The sequence below is a fragment of the Clupea harengus genome, chromosome 16, assembly GCF_900700415.2.
Source record: "Clupea harengus chromosome 16, Ch_v2.0.2, whole genome shotgun sequence".
NCBI classification, from domain to species: Eukaryota; Metazoa; Chordata; class Actinopteri; order Clupeiformes; family Clupeidae; genus Clupea; species Clupea harengus.
This window is the reverse complement of record NC_045167.1, coordinates 1,259,155-1,276,470: the sequence shown is the minus strand read 5'-3', so window position 1 is coordinate 1,276,470 and position 17,316 is coordinate 1,259,155. Positions and strand designations below refer to the sequence as shown.

The following is a 17,316-nucleotide window of genomic DNA, read 5'->3' as shown; positions in this document are numbered from 1 at the left end:
TCTTACAAAGAACCGATTGGAAGATTTAGCATTTTATTATATTTGCAATGAATCCATTAGTTGGCATCACTGATATCCTTTCAATATGGCCTTTCACCAGCAGGTCTAGAAAATAACATGCACACTAAAAATGTAGAAATTCACATCTTTGTTACTTTTGGCTAAGAATATTAAGAGGACATTATAAATTTTGGCAGACAATTAGCACATCATTCATATTCAAAGGTATGACCCATCTGAGAGTACAGTCAATGCAAATCTAGCTGCCTGTTTTTGGCAGCATGTTCCCAATGCCACCAGAAGGGGGCGATATAATGCGACAAAATATTGTACATGTCTTCTCTATGAAGCAAAGCAACACTATTGTCAAGCAGTATGAAAGCATACAAAGCTAAAATGAAGTAATTTTACCTGTAGTGCATTAAATATGTATATTTATATAAAGTGTGATGATGCCTTTCAATTCTATTACAATTTAAATGTATATAATATTTCAGTAGTTATTCAGTCACAGTATTCTTTATGTAGAATATAAAAATGTTTTGTACAAACAGGTTTACAATTCTCAACAATCACACTTATCTGAAACTTTCAAAAAAGTTTACAAATGTTGGCATCCTACAGTTTTACATTTTACAAACTTTTTACAAAATTATTCTTGGCTTTCAGAACTTTGTGGCACTCTATGCACGTACAATTCACCTGCATCAGTCTTCCTATCTGAGCAATCTAGAGATGTATTAACCTGTAAAATGTTTTTGTAAAAAATTGTTTGTGTCTGAAAATTTTAGGTGTGGGTTCATGGACTGAGGAACATCTTAAGAGCTCCTTAAGCTCGAAAGTATCTCCCCGATAAGAAAGAAAGGACAAGACACACGCTTTGTACCCAACATATGACAACTGCAAAGACACCCTAAGTTTAAAATCCTTGTCCAAACCAAATTTTAACATTTTTAACAGATCTTTAGTCTACATTAATGTTAATTAGACAAGCTAGACTGCACTATGAACTGTAGGCATACAATCCACCTTTACATTTGGTAAGAGCCTTCATTCAACACTCAAACGATCCTTGCTTTAGCACTTTTGACCGTCTATTGATTCATTCACTTCTACATTACCGTATTTATACATAGTTTTCTTCTTAATTCTGTGCTTATTTGTGTCAGTGTACATGTAGAAACTAAATGCACCCTTTACAAGTCAATGGTTTCGCTACAGATGCTCAGTGCGTCTATCTGTCTGCACACACTTTTAAACTCTTCCTGGACAGATTGATCCAGCTCTGAAGGCATGTCTAGGCTATCCTGTGAAGCCAAGTCCAGATTGCGGTACTGTCTCTGGTGGTCCGAGGGCAGTGCACGCCCCGAGCTGCTGCTGAGAGACGAAGGCCGGGGGTTCAACTCAGGACTGGAGCAGAGGACTAAGGATGAGCCAGCCAGAGACGGCCTGTACAGAGAAGAGGTGCTGGACCCTCCGCGCCAGCCTTCAGGGGAGGAACAGCAGGAGGACGACGCAGGGGAGGGGGAACGGGAAGGTGCTAAGCCCATCTGGGAGGCTTCCTTTTGGGCATGGTTGGGGTGAGAGGCTTGGGGGAGGATCTCCATACAGGAGGAGGTCCGGAAGAGACCTGGGTCTGAGGGGAGGTTCTCCCGGAGTGGCAGGGTGCAGCTGGACTGAGCCATCAGGGTGTCACGCGTGGACACGGAGTAATCAGGGCCGAAGCTGAAGCTGAAGGGCCTGAGAGGACTGAAGAGGCTCATGGGAAAGAGGTCCTCGCTGAAGAGAGCCTCGTCGATGCTGCGCCGCAGGTTGATGGGTGACGGGGGTCGGAGGTCAGTGGTGGAGTCACTGCCACAGGATGACTCCCTCGTGTCTGGAACCGCACCAGGTGGGTCAAGGTCAAAATCTCGATAGGCCAGGGCACGGTTGCTATGATATAAAAGGTCTAGCCCATTTAGACTGCTACCCATTCGCTCATCAACCAGTGAATACAGAGGAAGGCACTCTGTCTCCCCGTGTCCAATAGTGTCACAGATGGCCAGCTTCTCTTGGTGGTTCAAGTTCCAGTGGTAGCTCCCTGGAAGGATGGGAGATTTGGCAGCCAGTAGTTCTGTCCAGCAGTTCCCCGGCTGTGGCAGGTGGTCGGAGCAGTAAACAGGCTGTGCCACCACCAGGGCCAGGGTGAGGCACACTCCAGCCTCACAGATCCGACAGCTGAGCTGAAACGACCACCAGGGCCAGGGCGTAAAGACCTCCGGACCACCAGCAAACCCCATGGCATGAAGCATGGCGTAGAGCTGCAGGCCAGCACAGGCTAGGGAGAGGACCGCCGAGAGGAAGACTGCAGCCGCTGCTCGCTCCCAGTCACGGCTCTCTGCAAAGGGACAGCGGTTGTAGCGCTCGGCTGGAGTGGGGGAGGTGTTGTTGAGGTGGTATATGTGCTTGGAGTCGGCGCGTACGTAACAGTAGAACACAAAGTAAGCAGCAGACAGAAATGAAGCCAGGGCAACGAAAGCCCCTCTGGAGACCAGGGAGAGGAAGAGGCACAGGGACGCCCCCTGCTGGTCGTCTGTGCTGAGGAGGGTCATGGGGCCGAATGCAGCCGTGAAGTGGAGCAGCACCAGGCAGGCCAGACAGCAGGGCCTTTGGAAGGCTGAGTAGGAGAGCTGCATCCTGGAGCGCATGGAGAGCAGGAGAAAGACCAGGCCGAACGCTGCAGTCAGGCAGGGGAAGGGAGCTTCGTACAGCACCAGGGAGGCCTCGGCGGAGGCCAGTCGGTCCTGGTGCCCATAGGCGTCGTACAGCAGGGCAAAGGCTCTGCTGCCGCCAGCCGCCAGCAGGAAGATGCTGACCAGAGCAAAGTAGCCACATCCTGAGGGGCAGCGCAGAGGCAGACAGAGCAGGTTCAGTGCAGAAGCGAGGGCGACCAGAGAGAACAGCACGCCCAGGCCGTAAACATGCGCCTCCCAAGCCAGGCCCCAAGTTGCCATGGCACTGTTCCAGTCAGAGTGGAGAGCTACAAGCATGGGCGAGGCTGGCACCAGGAGGGCATTACTGGACTGGTTGTAGACCAATGTGGTGGTGTTCGCAGTGTCCTTGTGAGTAGGGAATATGGGGGCCCAGTTATCGGTGGTATTGCAGATTCCAGAACGCTCCGTGTTGCAGTCTGGTAGCAGAGAAATTTCACTGCCTGTTGGACCAGTCCTCCAGTCCTCCGTTGATGAGGGTGTGACTTCTGAAAAACAAGAGATGTCTGGCTTTAGTCATTGCACAACCGAAGGGGCTTGTCTTTTTATTCTCCAAAGCTGGCTGGTTCTATTTTGAAAGCGTGTGAAACAATAACACGTCTGCTACAGGGTGCTTCCGAAGCCATATCACACATACAACCACCACATGAGAGAACATGATAATGTTTGCATGGGGGGAAAAAAAACTGGTACCATGCCAGGTCTCTGAAAGTATGTTTATTAATGTGCTAATCCGCTATCAAAGTGAGGCACTGCAAGCAGCAGCTTCACGCTGGGCAGAGGACAGAAGCACAGAGAGCAGAGTGCTTGTGGATCACACTGCAGTTACATTTGCCAACATCTGCTGTTTCCATACAAACAGAATTACGGTCGTATCTCGCATGTCACAGAATAGCGTGGGAGGAAGTTGCCATTTTTACTCCCTGTGGCTTGGCTCTGACACTTGAGCATGTTACATCAGTCTTTTGAGAGAGGGTTTTTTAGAAAGAATTACAAAATGGCCTGAGCTGTATTTATTTAAGGGTGCTCTGTGAATGGGTGCATGCATGCCAGTCCACAAGTATTCCACAACCACATACACATGCTCCTGTATCATACAGAGTTATGTGCATATAGATCCAGTGTCGCCGCTCCCATAACGCGCACTACGCGCTGTGCGTAGGGCACCAACTCCTGTGGGGGCACCAAAAAATAGGCAACTGAAAAATCATCATAGTTATAATAATTATAATGCCGATATTATTTCAGTATAGAAATATTAGGCACCGTTTAGGCATGTATATCACAAAACAGGCAGAACAAGAGATATATTTAATTGCTCAAAAAAAGTTACGCAGCCTTGGTCTAATGCTATTTCAAGAAAACAACATGAAATTTGAGAGAAACTTCATCATAAAGGAGTTATGCTTAGGGCACCAAAATGGCTAGCAGCGGCACTGTATAGATCTGTAGGTTGTGAGTATTATGGAAACACACACACATATGAAGTGTATCAGTGCAAGGGGCATACAGGTCCTCAGCTGTCCTCACATGCCATGGGCTCCAACTCCAACCAGGAGAGAGGCAGGACGGAGGAGATGCACCATGGCAGAGAGACGACTCATTACAACTCTTATAAAGCACATCATGCTTACACCTCTCTCTCTCATTTCATCTTATCTTAACCCATCAAATATCCCCAAAGAGAGATGACTCATTACAACTCTTATAAAGCACATCATGCTTATACCTCTCTCTCTCATTCCATCTTATATTAAGCCATCAAATATCCCCAAAGGCATTATCTTCCTGTACTGTAGACAGCGACTCATGATGTGCTGAGTCCACTATCTCTGGGCTTGGACCTCTGTGTTGAAGGTTCAGTATGTAGGATTTAATGGCCTCTGCAGTGAGGCTGCACATTGCAGCCAACTGAATACTTCGCCCTTTCCAAGACTATACGAGAAGCTACGGTGGCCGTCAGGTGCCACAAAGCATTAAAGGCCCTCTCTAGTGCCAGTGTTTTGGTGTTGTCTGTTCTGGGCAACTGTAAAAACATGGCGCCGCGTGACCTTGTGACCTTGTGGCAGTGGACCTGCTCCCTATGTAGATAATGGGCTCATTCTAAGCCAACGAAAACACAATGATTTGTAGTTACAGGTGATTCACATTTACATTTACATTTAGTCATTTAGCAGATGCTTTTGTCCAAAGCGACGTACAAGATTAAACACTAATGAAAACATAATTATGAATACTATAGTCCATTTCTGCTGATAGATCGCCCTAAATCCTACATACTGTCCCATTAACATACCGCATACAATGGGGCTGTATTTCCACTGTCATGGTAAATCTTACAGTCTTCTCTTCCAACCTCCGAACCACAGCCCACATTATTTAACAAATGGTGAATTCATTATGCTTGCTGCTTTCTTGTGCCACAGCGACTAACTTGTTTGGGAGAGAGGCTTGTGCTCTTTGAGTCTTTGATGTTACTGCGTTAGCAGACAACTTCCTTCCCCACTCCATTCTCTGTTGAACAGTAGCTGACTCCTATAGGCGCCTTTGTTATGTTTCTTCCCTCCAGAGACCAGTCTGGCCCAAAATAACTCTCCAGGGCGGTGGTCAGCCATAGCCTCCATTAGATTGTCCAATGTCACTCTAGGGGCGACCACAGTGTACGCACACCCTTAGGAAAATAAATGGAGGTCTCTGTCTGTGATTGTTGTTCTTCCCCCGCACGTGAGGAGGTTTCCTGAAGAGGGTGTGTGTTACTGTTCATTAGCCAACCAAAGGAACGTCCCTCTCTCTAATCAGGAAACCACAACACCCAACTGCACCCTGACGAGCACTCTTCAGATGTCTGGTTGAGCTGGGCTGGGCTGGCTTGTGCCCCTTCAACAGGCTGTTCAACACAGATCTAATCCCCATCCTGCCGAGAGATGATTGACAGCAGTAGTCCGCTCTCAACTGGAACTCAAAGCCACCGCTCACGTCAAACTGTGAGTCTTGACATCGACTTCAAAACATCAAACACAGGAATATTAGTCAGCTACTGCAGGATTTATCACGAGGAAAATGTCTCCCTGCCTTGACTTGATTAGATCCATTTACTAGCACGTGCATGGGAACAAGCTTATAGCTCCCCAGTGTAGCTGGAACTAATGGCAGCAGGGTGGCTTTGTTTTTACCAATGCAGTGTTTTTTAATTAGTGCTGCTGAATTCTTAATGATCACAAATGAGATGTGGTTAAGGCTGACTCCCTCGTGCGTCATTAGTTTTTATTTGGCTCAGATGAGGACAAATGAGAAACAGTTTCTACTGAGGACACACACATCTGACCTATCAGAATGCTTGTAAAGCTGCAAAGGATTTTCTAATCAGGTGTTATACTATAATACACAAAGAACAGAGCTTTGAATAGACTTCAAATGTTTGCCTAGCAACAGGACCTAACTGACACTTGCCCAATACTGGCTGATCCACTCACTGGATCAGAGAGAATCGCTTGCGCACTTTAATGGGACGATGCCATTCTTCCTGAGGCATAAAAATATGACCAATCTCTGGACTCTTGCCCGACTGTCCGTCTGCCTCCTCCTGCCTGTCAGTCAGTGATTAGTATGGCCTGGATTCTGTCAGGGAGGTCAGAGTGATGCCCAATTTAGACCACTCACCATGTACAACAGCATATGTGTGACTGTCATCTGCAGTGGCTGTTGGGTGATGTTCTGCCAGGCATTCATTGATAGTGGGATGCTTGTATCAGTAGTAGAGCTCATTTGAAAAAACAGTAATACGTTTATAACTATTGGGCAAAAACCTGGACAACTTAAACCTGATGCTATAACCTGATGCTAGTGAATAGGGTCCAGTCCATTTGTAATCACATCCTGATTGTTGCAGAGCAGTGGTGGACTGGTTTGATGTGAGACATCTGATAATGACACAACTGTCTGTCTCATTAGGATTGGGGTGTTCTGGCATCATTAAATCCAAGAGCTTATTTTGTTCTCATCTGTTTGACTCCACTTTCAATTTTAGCTGGCTGAAAAGGCAATTTACTCAGACTTTGCTGTGAGGTGATCTCATCCATACTGAGGAAGCCTAGACTACATTAACCAGGGTGGGGGAGGAGTGGGGGGTTCTGGGATCCAGTACTGCCCTCAAAATAAATGTTGTCTTGTTCAACTCAGCCGGTCTGAAACAAAGATTGACATCCTTACCATGGTGCGTTTCTTCCATGATCACTAAAAATGAAATTGATACTCTTGATACTCAACACTTTTTGTTGAATTAAGTTGATTTCAACAATTTTCTTAGCAGAGAGATATAGACATATGAAGATACATCTGTTGCTTGCAAAATGCAGCCTTCTAGGCTACATTCAGAAACGATCTTGTTCTGTGACATTTCCGTGGTCTATTAATGGAATTTGGGTTACTGGATGTGCTGCACAGATATAGGTTATGGGTGAGTCCACAAACTACTTCTACATTTTCATCATCTTCATCATCCTCTCATCTATCAGATGCAGTCAATTAATATGTCGGCACAAAAACCTCAGTGGCAGTATGCTGATTGCCTTTTGTATGCTTACCGATGTGAAGACCAATGTTGTGGTCAAATACTGCACTGAAAAGAGGCCTTTGCATCTGTTCCATATGGAAGCAATTCCAGGGCACAGTAGATCCTTTGGTTGGACTCAGTTACCCATACTGCATCAGTCCCTCTGAGTGCAGACTTTGGATGAGTCTGACAACATCTCCTGGCTGCACTTGACTGACAGGCTCATGCTCATTCACCGTTCTCTTTTCATTCCAAAACGTCAGGATGATTTGGACACACAGGCGTCTGTTAAGAGGAAACCCCTTGACAGGAGGTGGCTGGGCATGAGTCATGCTACTGGGCCCGCCCTGTGTAGACATGCTAGTGGCTTTGAACACAGCATCGGTTCTGAGACCTGCAGTTAAGTCTACTATGGAGTTTAAATGTCCAAATCTCTTTCTCATACATTTATTAGAAAGAATTGCCTCTCCACACACACACCACCACTATACTTGTTACTTCATTTGGATTAGTCATAAATGACTTGAAATGTCAGTACTGTACAGTACAGTACAGTACAGTAGAGTGTGAGATGTGTCAGGTTATGTGAATTACCAGCATTCGGTTGCCATGGTATGATGCCAGGTGACCACAACACTTTTCCAGGTCCATCCGTCTGAGTGGGATCCATGGTAACAGTGATGTCATTAGACATGTCTGGGAGGATGCAAAGGACACGGACGTATAACAAGTTAATTTTAAAATGTCTGAAGGAAAGGTTATCATAAACATTGCTCTCTCTGTCACACACACACACACACACACACACACACACACACACACAAACACACACACACACACACACACACACACACACACACACACACACACACACACACACACACACACACACACAAACAAACACACACACACCACACACACACACACACACCACACACACTCACACACACACACACACACACACACACACACACACACACACACACACACACACACACACACACAACACACACACACACACACACACACACACACACACACACACACACAACCAAACACACACACACACACACACACACACACACACACACACACACACACACACACACACACACACACACACACACACACACACACACACACACGTATGCTACACCTAGTAGAGTGTAGCAGTGGTCTGTCTACTTAGCCCAGTTATGTCAAGAGAATCTCCTACATGCCCTTAACCATCTCCAACCATCCGTAACCTCAGAATCAGCCTTGCATTGACGTTTCTTCTCAGTGTGTGTGTTGTGTGTGTGTGTGTGTGTGTGTGTGTGTGTGTGTGTGTGTGTGTGTGTGTGTGTGTGTGTGTGTGTGTGTGTGTGTGTGTGTGTGTGTGTGTGAGTGTGTGTGAGTGTGTGTGTGTGTGTGTGTGTGTATGTGTGTGTGTAGATACATAACTCAGAGACCCATTATGCCACTGCAGCACCAAGGATAATACACAATAACAAAGGATAATACACAAAGATAATGCACAATAACAAAGGATAATACACAAGGATAATACACAATAACAAAGGATAATACACAAGTATAATACACAAGTATAATACACAATAACAAAGGATAATGCACAAGTATAATACAAAGGAGAAACCAAACTTAACATATGCTTTGATTGCTTGTGTCCTCAGTTGAAAATACCCACTAAAACAGCCATCTTTAACCCAGCTAAACACGTGCTGTCAATAATCCATACAATTAACGTGGATGCACATTTATTCATATTTCATTTGATATTGCTTGTCAGATGCTCAACAGACAGGCTACCTCTCAACTGCTCTGTCTGATCAGAGGGTTGACTGTGGTATTTCCAGTGCTACCAGTAGACCTGTAGGGAGATGAGTGCACTTCTTCTCTGTGCTCTACCAGTAGACCTGTAGGGAGATGAGTGCACTTCCTCTCTGTGCTACCTGTGTGTGTGTGTGTGTGTGTGTGTGTGTGTGTGTGTGTGTGTGTGTGTGTGTGTGTGTGTGTGTGTGTGTGTGTGTGTGTGTGTGTGTGTGTGTAGGGAGAGTAGTGCACTTCCTCTCTGTGTGAGCTCTAATTAGAATGAGTAATGAGTTCTGCACCAAAGATGGGTGATGGTGGTGCCCCTCCCTCTCTCTGCAGCTCTTGACACTCTTACACTCTCCTCCAACTTCACCCTAAAGTTGGCTCCATAATACAGCCACAACACACACACACGCACGCACGCACGCACGCACGCACGCACGCACGCACGCACGCACGCACGCACGCACACACACACACACACACACACTGTCTTTTTTTTTGTTAGAGCTTCATTCTCACAACTTTATTCATTTTTGTTGTATTGTAGTGCCTGTTTTTATTTGGAAGTCTGAGAGATTACCTGTATGTTCTGATGATAAAAGGTCACATACAATAATCAACCAACCTAATATACCCAACCTATATCTCTCTATATATATATCTTTGAATCACAAGTCAGTGCTAAATGGCTATGTTTTCACAGCAACTGACACTGCAACATTTGTAAACATTTTATTCAGAGTTTGTGCTAGTGCCATTCCATGCTGGATTCCTGACATGATACTCAACATAAAGAAGTAGGTTCCACGCTCTGACATGATACTCAACATAAAGAAGTAGGTTCCACGCTCTGACATGATACTCAACACTAAGAAGTAGGTTCCACGCTCTGACATGATACTCAACACTAAGAAGTAGGTTCCACGCTCTGACATGATACTCAACACTAAGAAGTAGGTTCCACGCTCTGATGTCCCTGATGCCAGAGGCCATGACTCAGCCTTGCGTCATGAGGGAAGGGCCTTACACATTTAGTATATAAACCTGGTTTGCCATCACTCCCCCTCCCTCCTATTCTTTTCTCTCCACTTGTCATTAATAAAGTAGAGATTAGATCGGAATGTATAATTCTGTCTCTTGTACAGAGCGTATCAGTTAATCTGACTGTCCTGACTCTCACGGCTCTCAGGTGCAGGGGGGTGGGGCAGTGGGATGGGCGTAATGCTCACATTTATTAAAACAGGATATTTCTCCTCCTGTCATTTCCTTCTCATCTGAGTAAAAATGCAATTTTGAAGTCTCCATAAAAGCTTAGATTTCCCTAAAGAAACTCAGCTGTCTAGACACATTTAAGACCAATTTATGGAATAATCTTTTCATTGTGAGTGTGTGTGTGTGTGTGAGAGAGAGAGAGAGTGTGTGTGTGTGTGTGTGTGTGTGTGAGAGTGTGTGTGTGTGTGTGTATGTGTGTGTGTGTGTGTGTGTGTGTGTGTGAGAGTCTTCATAAGACATTCTATTTCCCTGGGTGGTCAAAGTGACACAGAGCTAGCACAGAGCTAGCTCACCAGCTAATAACACCCCTAATGGTTACTGTGACTACGGTATGTTAGCAGAAGATATTAGCAGGATTTTCTTCATCAGCTCATTGTTTTCAGTCTCATGAAAGTAATATTCAAAATAAGAATGATGCACAGACACAAACTCTCCAGTAGCGAAGTACTGAAGTACTGAACTTACGAGTTCCTAAACAGTTTACAGAGGAACACATACTGTATCTCACGCTATCACATGTTTGGATATAAATAGGAGCGTTTTGAGTGTGGAATGTGAGGAGAATGGATTGTCTAATGTGTTTCCCAAGTGCATGTCTAATGCGTTGACTGCAGTGTGTTTTCTGTTTTGTACACAACACTGTCTTTTACAAGAGCTGTGATCCCCCTCTCTCACTCTATCATATATTTGTGCAATTTTCAAAATGAGCTCCATTTTAATTTCCCCCAACCCCCACAGACAACCCTCCCTCTTCCCCCCTCTCCCCTCCCCATGCCTCCCCTCTCCTGCTGTTCTCCATCCCCCTCTCCTCACATCATTGACCTTGGTCTATGCTCCAGCCTGCCGTTGACGGTGGGGAATATGCATTTTGCTGCTGCTTGCACCACAGAAGGACAAGGTGACACATCAAGCGATCGATAATGTGCTCCTCTCAGAACGGCGCTGATTTTGCTCTCACATTTAGCCATTAGCCAAGCAAGGTAGATTGCTATGACAACGTGTTCTTAATCGTATCACTGTTTCTTTTATGAATGCTCATTCAGAGTGTTATCCAGGTGCTCTGTAATGAAAGCATAGGCAATATGAAAGAGAGACGAGGTACAGAGGAAGTAATGAGGGAAACTATATGTGTGCATGTAGGGGGGCCTTCACAGGACTTCATGTTAATCCCTCACACTGGCATACGGGTAATCTCCACACTGCATTCCAAAAATACATTTCTAGAGTCCTGGCATAGATTCCCTCTCCTCGTCTGATTCAAATGATGGAGTAAAGAAGAGGATGCGATGAAAGGAAGATTAATGTCTGGAAGAGAAAGGACACAGACAGAGGGGGAGGCTCAAAAGGAATGACTGGGAGAGAAAAAAGACAGAGGCAGAGGCAGAGGCAGAGGCAGAGGCAGAGGCAGAGACAGAGGCAGAGGCAGAGGCAGAGGCAGAGGCAGAGACAGAGACAGAGACAGAGGCAGAGACAGAGGCAGAGGCAGAGGCAGAGGCAGAGGCAGAGGCAGAGGCAGACTCAAAGCAAAACAGAGGGGGAGAGACTGAAGCATATAAAGTGTGCATGAACAGAGATGGGGAGAGGAGGAAGAGTCCCCGAGGAATGCTGATAGCCGTGGAATACTGATAGCTGACCACCGTGAAGCCACCAACCAGCTGATGTTTCTGCACTCTGTCTGGTGGTGCTGGACACACACACACATACTCACACACACGTGTGTATATATATATATATATATATATATATATAAAGATCCATATATAGTTATTGCGATACTGTTTTAAAATGGGCTAAACGTTAGCTGCCAAGCTAACGCCCGTCAGGGGATTTTGACCTCCTGAGGTTAAACATCTGTTGACCTTTGTCACGTCAGCGATCTATATCCTTCCTCTTGGGAATGGCTCTTTCAGACACATGCTCATTATATAAGCAGCCTTCAGACAGAGAGGGAGTGGGCTGCTTCCCTAGATATATCACATGAGAGTAGCATACAGGATCATCATATCAACATGTTGCTTCACATTTTCAAAACATCCTGACATCATATGTCATCTACAACCCCACATTCCATAACATACAGCTGCAGGGGTTCTGAATGGCTGAATTGGGGTCTTACCTCCTGGCCAAGGTGTCGGGGTAAACTCTGGCACCGCTCCCATCCCCTCTCCTTTGGGTGGTCTAACTCCCTCCTGAGGTTGGTGCTCATCCTCTTTAGATCCAGTATCCTCAAACTGTTGAGTAATAGTGACCGCTGGTTGTGATACTAGTGTAATATAACCCTTCGCATGGGTTGTAGGAGAGCTTGTACTGACAGGTGCTGTCTTTGGAATAGTTTGTGCAGCGGGAGTTGGCCCATCTGTTTGTAATGGACTCCATGATGATGAAGAAGAAGGTGAAAATCCAAATGGGGAGTTTGGCGTTGGATCGCTCTGAAGACCGTGTGTCATGCTTGTGGCCGTACTTCCAGCTTTGGAAGTAATGTCAGTGGTTGTCCAGTCTTCTTGGTTGTTACTACTATGGATTTCAGATGTGCTTTGGAGGACTTCTTTCTGGCTTGTGTTATTCGGTGGCCATAAGTCCAAGTCAAGGTCAGAAACAGGTTTCTTTTTAACTGTTGGTGGTCTGGTCCTGAGCAAGGGCGAAAGAGATTTTGTTCCTGTGAGATAAGACTTTGTACCTTGTATGGGGAGGCTGTATGATGTTTCATGAAGTGATGTTGTCTGGGTCGGCTGAAATGAAGGAGTCGGGGCAGTGCTTGTCTGAATGGGTACATGACTGGATTGACTTGATGTGTTATCTGGAAGTTTGTATGTCCCATTGGAATTAGCTGGGAAATAGTTGGGCACTGTATTATGGGGTGTGGGGGTCACAGTCCCTGTCTTCCTGGGCAATGTGGTCCTCAATCTGGGAGTTGGTGAGGAGGGATAGTGTGTAGAGACCTCTGGGGTAGTTGCTATGGGTGTGTCCACAGCCTTACCCCATGGATTGAAGGGAAATAGTGATAATGGATTGGGCACTGCAATTCCATTGCTCACAGATGCCAAGGGGTTCCAAGAATTAGTCCCCCCCTTGTCAGAGTTGTTCTGCGGTGGTGCTGCAGTCTGAGGGTTAGAACCGAAGGGAAACCAACCATGCAGAGGGCCGGGCAGTGAGCAAGAAATGCAAAGCAGTAATGTCAGGTGAAAGTGAAGCATACTGCTCCTTTCTACTGGTGACATCTAGCAGTCACATATTGCCTTCCATTCTCCAGTAAGCCTGCCAGGCTCGCTGGGACTGTTCCTACAGGGTGACCTAAAAGAAAGAAGAGAGTCAAAATCTTAGGCAATCATGTGACATCCTGATACCATTTGAGGAAGGGTCTATCTATGCAACATTATGTCGAGAAGTAAGATAAAGAAAGAAGATAAATCCATCAGTGAAATCACTGACCAGCTGGTAAAGCTTTATGATGACATATTGTTTTCTCCTTAAATAAGTGGACAATAAATGGGTCCTACATTTCATGGCTGGGTGGAAAAAGGGGTGCCTTGGCTCCATGGGAACGGGGTTTGTCTTTGTTGGGGGAGGGGTTCGAGGGGTAATTTGGTAGTTCAAAGCCAATGCACCGTTGCCTCAGTGAGGAGATTGGAGCTGCAGTGGAATGTCCTTTAGAGAGGAACCTGTATTCTGAACAGAGCCTCTGACTCTGACACCATGCCCATCCCCCAGCTCTTTCATTCGCTTCACAATTTATTTGTTCTTTAAACAGGGATAAACTGTCTGTATTACCCCACTGTGGACCATTTGGTGCTATCTTTAAATAACCAGCTGAGTGCTCTAAATCCCTCGCTCACCCTATCAATTCTACCCTTTGTGTGCACTCTCTCTCTCTCTCTCTCTCTCTCTCTCTATCTCTCTCTCTCTATCTCTCTCTCTCTCTCTCTCTCTCTCCTTTCTCTCCCTCCCCCTCTCTCTCTCTCTCTCTCTCTCTCTCTCTCTCTCTCTCTCTCTCCCTCTCTCTCTCTATCTCTCCCTCCCCCTCTCTCTCAGTCCAACAGTGCCCAGCTAATGGCTTCCTGGGTGGGATTCAATCTATTGTCGATAATCAATAATTTGTGATTACTGCCACCTCAGGATTAACATGTCCCACGAGAGAATAAAGAGACTATAAATCCTCCTATCTTTGTGTGGAAGAGCCACTCATGATAAAGTTACATATCTGATCTGTTACATAACCCTTTCAGGTCACTATTACTGTAATGGATCCCAACACCAATACGACATGAGTGGATAGCATGTCATTTCATTATATTTTGTATACTGCTACTGACTTGACCCTTTATTTTTATAGTATTGTTAGTAGCTCAGTATTGTTAGTAGCTACTGTGTCAGAATCCATTGTATTCTCCTTGCTCCTTCCCATTTTGATATGTGATCTATCATCTATGATTAACAACCGAACAGAGAAATCCATGATAGATATGATGCAAATGCCATTTGCAATCCGTCTCTGTCATTGACATGCATTACACGTCCTACAAAGCTTCAGGTACTTCTTCAATTGCATTTACATTACTTCCTGTTATATTAGAATACTACAACTTCTGTAGTTGCAGTCATTCACTTGACCAGGGATCCATCTGTTGTTGACTAAAGACAAACATTTGAACATTTCGTGTTGAATTAAAATTGTTGATTAGAACTACTGTATAACTGACAAAGGTTAGTTCAAATTGACTTAAATACATTTCTTTCTCAAATACCCTCAGATAGGTATTTGTAAATGAAACTAGAGCCACTGCACACTGCTATTACACGTCAGATGTTGTTGACTTTGAACACCATCTCATTTTTCACATGACTGACCCACCCAAACTATTTATCCATGTGAGGATCTATGTTTGTTTGTGTTGTATAAGTGTTCCAATCAAATTACTTTTTACATTTGGAATTTGAATTGATTTCAATGGCTTCCACCTACAGAGGTTGTGTACTCTGTGTAGATCAGTTGATGGATTCAGGGCACAACGTGCCATAGTCGATTGTCCTTTGCAGCCATTGATTACTGTCATGTGTCCTGGTTTACCTTCTGTTCGTTTTCTCTACAGAACAAGAATAAATGAGGAGGGTTCAAACTGCTTGCAGCTCAGTTGCTGCCAGTCATTACTGTCAAAATCTCCCTACAACCAATCAATACTTTAGTGTTTAGACATACTGGGACAACCTGTTGTTAGCACACAACATAAAATAACCAGCCAACTTCATCCATGCTGACTAATAATGGTTCATTATATCCACTCCATTATGCGTACATCCACCTCGCAACCACTGCTGACACACATCATGCAGAGTCAATTATGTTTGGCTGTGAACATTCTATTAATTACGCACTATATCAATGTTTGAGGTAGACCTGCAGTGAGTGACTCCAGAGGACCAGCTTATTTGACACCATCGGGTCTCTAATGGTATACATGCGTCATATTATTTGAAGGGCAGAATATTGATTTTTTTTTAATTGTATTAATCTGCCATGCTTTCACAGTTGTGTCCACACATCCTCCGGAGACGTATCTACCACGCACCGCTCAACATACAACCTAATTCTTACACCAGCGACATGATTTCAAATGGCTTTCACCATGGAAACAGAACCTATTATAACCACTCACGTACATGTACAGCCGCTGATATTGGCACTGACTCTCCTTCACTGCACACATTCTCTCTCTCTCTTTCACATACACAGAGTGTACACAGAAAGAGACCCTATTTAACGCTGTTCAAAAATATTCTCTCTCCCAGATAAACAGTCCATCATCATCATCATCAGCTATTCCATACGTACCACAAGCTTGGGAAGATGGTGTAGCCAGGGCGACCAGCGGCACCAGCCCTACTCTGTCTCTGTCTCTGTCTCTGTATCTGTCTGTGGATGAGGATGAGGAGGATGAGGATGATGATGAGGGTGTGCAGAAGCGCTCCAGCCTCAGCGATGCACATGGTGTTTACACATATCTCTACCTGACGAGTATCTTCCCCCGCTCCCTCAGAGGTGTCAATGAATGTGATACACTCACCTGTCCTCAGCACTGTGCACTGCTGAATTTGTAATCCAGTAAAGCCTCGAGCTACGGCTAGAAAAGTCTCTCTCTCTCTCCCTCTGCCTCTCTATCGGTGTGCGGGAGAGTGATTCTGTGCAGTCGCTCCAAAAACAGCTCACTCCCTCCCTCGTCCTCTTTCTGCTGCCTCTGTCAGTCTGCCTCTGCTCGTTCTGTTAGTCCCCCTCACGTTTTTACTCCCTCTCTCTCTCTCTCTCTCCCTCTCTCTCTCCCATTACTACCCATTCTCACACTGGCTTCCGCAGCTCTGTCGCCAATTCAGCTTCCCCATCTCATTCTCTCTTTCCCCTCCCATCTCTCCCCTCCCTCCCTCCCTTTCTTAGCCACCCCTCACCCCCTGTACCAGTGCTTTAGTGTGAGACCCAGAGCCACAATGTCCACGGTCACACGTCAGTGAGCAGATTGTTCCTCTGAAGGACCTGTCTGCATTGTGAGTGCTGTATAAAAGAGTCACATTAGGAAGAATGGCTAGGACATTTATCTACTCTCAAACATGTCACCACATAACAACTTAGCAATGTGACAACTATCCACCTATATTCTGTATGTGAGCAACATCCTCTCATCACGTGGTTTGTCATGCTGAAACAAGACACAAACACATACAGAGAGAGAGAGAGGGAGAGAGAGAGAGAGAGAGAGAGAGGGAGAGAGAGAGAGATAGAGAGAGAGAGAGAGAGAGAACACTCTGTGCTTCACCCTTCACAGATTAACCTTCCCCCGCAGTAGCATGACATGACTTTTGCCATGCAAAGTTATTCTCGATTAGGCGCCAGCCTATGACCCAGTCTGCCACCAGAAATATGACATTGTGTGTGTGTAG

At 45.4% G+C, this 17,316-nt stretch overlaps 1 protein-coding gene across 3 annotated transcripts; it reads right to left on the bottom strand.

Moving 5' to 3' along the window:
* Positions 1-16: 16 nt before the first annotated feature.
* Positions 17-16,543, bottom strand: prrt4b (proline rich transmembrane protein 4b). 3 transcript variants are annotated; one of them, XM_031583426.1, is made up of 5 exons: positions 16,452-16,536; positions 16,220-16,300; positions 12,509-13,683; positions 7,897-7,998; positions 17-3,238 (listed from the first exon to the last, which is right to left on the bottom strand). In XM_031583426.1, the coding sequence occupies exons 3-5, from the start codon at positions 13,608-13,610 to the stop codon at positions 1,197-1,199; spliced, it is 3,246 nt and encodes a 1,081-aa protein (XP_031439286.1). In that variant the 5' UTR covers positions 13,611-13,683; positions 16,220-16,300; positions 16,452-16,536; the 3' UTR covers positions 17-1,196. The 3 variants fall into 3 exon arrangements, with proteins under 3 accessions (XP_031439286.1, XP_042566070.1, XP_031439284.1); XM_042710136.1 differs by having other exon boundaries at positions 16,220-16,282; positions 16,452-16,533; XM_031583424.2 differs by lacking the exon at positions 16,220-16,300 and having other exon boundaries at positions 16,452-16,543.
* Positions 16,544-17,316: the final 773 nt, after the last annotated feature.